Source organism: Erythranthe guttata, chromosome 4 (assembly GCF_056151865.1).
Source record: "Erythranthe guttata isolate IM_541 chromosome 4, IM_541, whole genome shotgun sequence".
Classification (NCBI taxonomy): Eukaryota; Viridiplantae; Streptophyta; class Magnoliopsida; order Lamiales; family Phrymaceae; genus Erythranthe; species Erythranthe guttata.
The window spans coordinates 9,175,192-9,181,554 of NC_142536.1; the positions used below are offsets into that span (position 1 = coordinate 9,175,192).

At 32.7% G+C, this 6,363-nt stretch overlaps 1 protein-coding gene across 1 annotated transcript; it reads left to right on the top strand.

Moving 5' to 3' along the window:
* The first annotated feature begins 741 nt into the window (after positions 1-741).
* Positions 742-5,528, top strand: LAC1 (laccase 1). Its single transcript, XM_012997808.2, has 5 exons — positions 742-905; positions 992-1,143; positions 2,983-3,233; positions 4,019-4,147; positions 4,271-5,528. Exons 1-5 carry the CDS (start codon positions 795-797, stop codon positions 5,383-5,385), a joined length of 1,758 nt encoding a protein of 585 aa, XP_012853262.2. The 5' UTR covers positions 742-794; the 3' UTR covers positions 5,386-5,528.
* The last annotated feature ends 835 nt before the right edge of the window (positions 5,529-6,363 follow it).

The window sequence follows — 6,363 nt, forward strand, 5'->3', positions numbered from 1 at the left end:
TCATAGGGTTTAGCAGGAGCAACCTTGCTTTTGTTGATAAAATTTATTTTGGATTCGTCACATATCCCACTTAAAAGGCATTCATTCATCTTTAAATTTTTAGGGTAAATTACAAACACCCCCCCCAAGATATGGTCAATTTAGAAAATAACCCCTCTTGTTTGAATAATTACATTGACCCCTCAACTGTGATTTTTTCTTACACATCCACCCTTATAGTGTCGAATTCAACATAATCATCTAGATTTCGTGGAATGTGCTATAGTTTGTACTTGTTTTGTATAAAAATACAGTTTCTGATGCACCACAATCTGATATACAAGCCAAAAAACACATATTATGATCATCTTGCTTCAAAATATAGAGTTCGAATGGGATAAAACGGGCACAAAAGTGATAATATTCCATATAATTTCGAAGATTCCACTAAATTTGAGGAGTTGAGGGGGTGGTTGTAATTATCCAAACAAGAGGGGGGTTTCATAATTTGACCATACCTCAGGGGTTGGTTGTAATTTACCCAATTTTTTATAATAATGGAAAATTCGTTATGGCACTCTTTCTATTTGCTTGCTAATCAGTACTACAAACAAAATAATTTCAAAAAAAGGAAGTGTGACCATATGATGAGAAATAATGTTTTGTAATGTTTAAAATATTTAGGACAGAAAGATGCAAACGGCCCCCACCCCACCCCACCCCCACCACCACCCCACCCATATATATGGGCATGCATAATAAATGGCATGCAAGTGCTAGCTAATTAATTCCTAGTGTTCAAAAGTTTGGATGAAATGAAAATGGAGGGCAGCTTATTTTACCAACTTCTGCTAGCTGCATTGTTTTCACTGGCAATGCCAATACTTTGTTCTTCACCTTCCAATACAAAGCATTTTAATTTCAATGTAAGCTCCATGCATATATATGATTTTCTGGTTGGTTTGTAATATGCTAAAAAGTCGTGAATTTCACCGGATTATATGTATTGCAGGTTGAGTGGAAGAGTGTAACAAGACTTTGCCATACAAAGCCAGTTTTGACAGTGAATGGCAAGTTTCCGGGGCCAACCATAGCTGTGCATGAAGGGGACGATGTCGAAATAACGGTCACTAATAGCGTCGCCAGAAATACTACTATCCATTGGTCAGTATATACTAACCGGTCATCTTTTTTTTGTATTTATTTTATTTTTAACTTCTAATTGTTAGTTTATTTTATCGATTATATGAAAATTCGGGATCATCAAATATTTTTTTCTATCTCTATAATTTCTCATGCAACTATGTCACCGGCCAATTTGGTTCGAGATCATCCATGGATGAATTATTTATTAGTACACAAGTTCATGATTATATGTTTTGGAATTTCAAAAATAAATTAATTATTTATATTAATACATAATTAATATATATATATATATATATATATATATATATATATATATATATATATATATATATATATATATATATATATATATATATATACTGCTATGTAAATTGTTTATTTGGGTAATGATTGAGCTATACCATAATAATGGTTACTAGTGTAATTTATATATTTGCGGTGGTCATCATATATTCTTCCCCTTTCCTTAATATATATGCTTAATTATAACTTGTCTCTTTTTTTGACTCAATATTATTCACACTTTGATGTATGGTTCTCTTTCTTTCTTCTCACTGCATCATGCATCCAATCATAAAAGTGTCTCTTATACGGAAAAAAGAAAAACTTAGACTAAATTACGAGAAACACCCCACCAATTCGTAATTATCAAAATCTCCCAGACATTTGACAATCGAATTTCACGAAATTGGAATTCAATTGGCTTTTCTCGTATGTTGATTGGATCAGATTCATAATCATGACGGAAATTTGATCGTAAAGAACCGACCAAAATATTCATGCTAATTATTTGTCCTACAGTGCATGGTAGAAACTAATTTAGGATGCAAATATAATTAATTTCGTTAGTTCAAAAGTAACATCAATTATTTAATACTCCCTATGATGCAGAAGTAGCATCAACAACGAAAATAAAAATTAATTAGTTGTCTATATTCATTAAATTTAATGTTTAAATACTCCATTGAGAGAGGAGTTTGTCCTATGCCTAATTGAACTACACTACAAAAAAAATTGTTCGAGTGACAACTCCGATTTTCACATGATTAGGCAAAAAAAATTGTCACTATGCTTCTCACTAATAGGATGTCACTAGTGCTCTATAGTGGCAATAAAAGAGTATTAAGTGACGAAAAAAAGAGCTATTAGTTACAGCGAAAAAGATATTATCACTTAATACATGTATTTAGTGACAACTTTTGCATTAATTCGTCACAATTTGAGTGTCACTAATGCAATTTTTCTTGTAGTGTTAGCTCTACCAGTAGACGCTTAATTAAAGCACCTGCATAATATTTTGTAGTAGTAAGTCTATATATATATATATATATATATATATATATATATATATATATATATATATATATATATATATATATATATATATATAAGCATTAGATTATAAAAAAATATAGTTGGAGAAATTGGTTTTTTGTTTGCATATTTTTGAAATTCGTGATGTTAATTTTTTTTTAACATAAATATTTCATTACCAACCGGTAAAATATGACAAATTACATCAAAACCAGGGAGTGATTACAAAGGTTCATAATAGATCTAGGATAAACAGATATAAGATCATTAATTTGTGATGTTAATTGTTAATTATTAAAACGCGTACTAACATAATGCTACAAGATGCTACATGCACATAGTGAAATACACCAGATAGTCGTTTTTCTTACCTTTGACTTACAAATAACTATTATATATATATATATATATATATATATATATATATATATATATATATATATATATATATATGTATGTATGTAATTATATAAGATATTTATGAATAAAAATGATGATGATTTTGAATAATGGGATGATGTTATATAAGAATGGGTGCAGGCATGGAGTAAGGCAGGTAAGAACAGGGTGGGCAGATGGACCCGCATACATAACACAATGCCCAATAGGAGAAGGCAATACATATACTTACAAATTCAGTGTTTTGGATCAAAGGGGCACTCTTTGGTGGCATGCTCATTTCTCTTGGCAACGTGCTTCTGTTTATGGCGCTTTTATCATTCACCCAACCACTCCTTTTCCTTTCCATTTCTCACTACCCCCAATCCATGCTCACATTCCTCTCATCTTTGGTAATTATTCTTAATCACCATTCACCCCCGGCCCCTCTTTTCTCTTTTCACTTCTTTCTCCTTTTCTTTTATTTTGCACTTTCAACTTACATATACCTATATATACATACATATGATATAATATATATATATATATATATACACACACACACACATATATATTAATATATAGAGAGGGGTCTGTTTGGTTAAGTTTATTTTAGACAGCTGATAAACTCTTACATCTGATAAGTTGTTTTAAGAATTGATTAGCTATTATGTCTTATTTTTAAAATTAATTTTCAAAATGTTTGGATAGTGATCTTATAAGCTATTTTTACTCATTATAAGATCTTAAATAAAAATATGGGGTAAATGTACTTTTTAAAAAATATCTTATTTGCTGCCAACAGCTTATTTTTTTGAATTTTTAAGATATTTTTTAAAAGATATTACCAAACACTTTTGAAGATTTTAAACATCTTATAAGATATTTTTAACAGTTTATAAACTTGGCCAAACACCATCTACGTGCTAAAAATCTTAAAAAGCCAACATTGTTTTTAAAAGTTATATATATTTTAATACATTTTAATTTGTTAATTGTATAAGTAATTTATTATTTAGAAAGTGGGGATAATATTTATTAAATAACTATTAATAGTAATATTAAAAGGGCTATGAATATTAAATAAAAAAGCACCTTACATATTCTAACAAAATTGATTTAAGTAAAAATAAACATTATTCCCCCTCATCCTCAATTTTGTTTATTGAGATCTAGCAAATAAACCAAATGCATGCAGGAGAATGGTGGAATAGAGACATTGAAGTAGTGGAAAGGGAAATGAACCTATTTGGCGGTGGACCTAATTCTTCAGATGCCTACACCATCAATGGTTTACCTGGTCCATTTTACCCTTGCTCCACCAAAGGTTAGTTGCTTTCTTAACCATGGTTAACAACTTCCCCCCACCAATTCTCTTTGACCTCTTAATTAATCCACCTAAATTATATATATATATATATATATATATATATATATATGCATGGTGCAGATACATTCATCCAAACAGTTGAACCCGGCAAAACCTACCTCCTAAGAATAATCAACGCAGCGTTAAACGACGAGCTCTTCTTCGCCGTGGCTAACCACAGTTTAACCGTGGTCGAGATCGATGCCGTTTACACAAAGCCCTTCACGACAACCGCTATAATGCTTACACCTGGACAAACCACAAATGTTCTACTAACTGCTGATCAAATAATCCTTCAAGATCATTCAACGGAGGGCGTGTTTGTTATGGCAGCTAGGCCTTATCTCACTTCAATTTTCCCATTCAACAACTCCACCACAATTGCTTTCTTGAAATATCAAACAAACAAGCCTTATCCAACTATGCCACCTCATAACTACACTTTGCCTTTGAATCTACCTGCAATGGAAGACACCCCATTTGCCACACAATTCTCCAACAGCTTAAGAAGCCTTGCTTCACAAGATTACCCATGCAGAGTGCCTACAAAGATCGATAAACGGGTTTTTATTACAATCGGACTAAACCTTCAAGATTGTCCTCAAAACCAGACATGTCAAGGGTTCCGTGGCCAGAGATTCTACGCTTCGATGAACAACCAATCTTTCGTGCGACCTTCTTTCTCCATACTCGAATCCCATTATCGCAAATTCAAGAATAACGGAATTTCCTCCGATTTTCCGGAGAAGCCGCCGTATGTTTTCAACTACACCGGCGTGAATCCGGTGACCGAAAATATGAACACCGTTTTCGGCACGAAGTTGCTACAAGTGTCGTTTGGCACGAGACTTGAAATCGTGCTCCAAGATACGAATTTCTTGAACCCGGAGAATCATCCGATCCATGTGCACGGACACAATTTCTTCATTGTGGGGAGAGGGTTCGGGAATTTCGACGATGACAAGGATCCGGTAGAGTACAATGTGGTGGATCCGCCAGAGAGGAACACAGTGGGGGTTCCGGTGGGGGGATGGGCGGCGATACGGCTGATTGCCGATAATCCGGGGGTGTGGTTCGTACACTGTCATCTTGAGGAACATACGTCGTGGGGTTTGGCTATGGGATTCATTGTGAAAAGTGGAAAGGAGCCTTCTCAGTGCCTACTTCCGCCTCCGAGTGATTTACCCCCTTGTTGAACCTAATTTGTTTTTTTGGATATCGAAATCACATCTGATAGATTATTCATTGAGATCCATTTTCTTATTTAATTTGATTTGTAGAGTTTCTTCATTGATCTTTTAAAGGGTTATTTGGAATCGGGATTCGGCTCGATGGCTTTAATTTGTCAACTATCAAGCCCATGATTAGTTAAAATGATTCATGATTTTAATCAAGCGTACGTACGTGTGAATGATATTTAGTAGAAGTTGAATTTCTATTATTAAATGTTAGTTTAACTTGTGTGTACTTACTTGGTTATGTTACTATATAGTCGATGTGGTTCGAACATGCATGCATGGCTTGTTAACTAAAAGCCTCGTCCTTTTCGGGTAATCTATAGGTATATATTAGTCGTAATTCGTAACTTCAAATTTTCTACACCTCATTGCCACTGATGTTTACCGTATTTTTTCATGTGTCGTCGATAAAAAAAGTTATTGAAGAAATATTTTGCTGTTCAATATGACATCTTTGTGCCATCTTGACAACCAACATGCAAAAACTAATCTTTTTTTTTTGTTTTGTTTTTTTGCTACTGTTTTTCATGTTGAGAAAAAATAAAATAAGGAAATTATGAATAATTACAACAGCTGTAATTTGATGAAAATATGATATTTCATTTTCTGTATTATTGTTAATGTTTAGCATGAATTTTTGGTATAGTATCATATTTGCATTTTTGGTGATGTTGTTCTCAGTTTGAAGTTCTTCAATTACTTCCATTAGTGATAAAGCTGACTGCAGAGATTGGTTGTACCATGTAATGCTAGTGTTAATTAGTTTTGTTTGTTGGTACCTTTTGCAGTTTGAATTTGAAAAAAAAAATATATATGTTTCTGCTATTTTACGTTCATCTTGCAGTTCAGTAAAAGATACTGATCAACTGATGTCATAAAAGAAAGTCGAATAAAAACCAAACGCGAATTAATTTAATGTCTCAATGGAACAACATA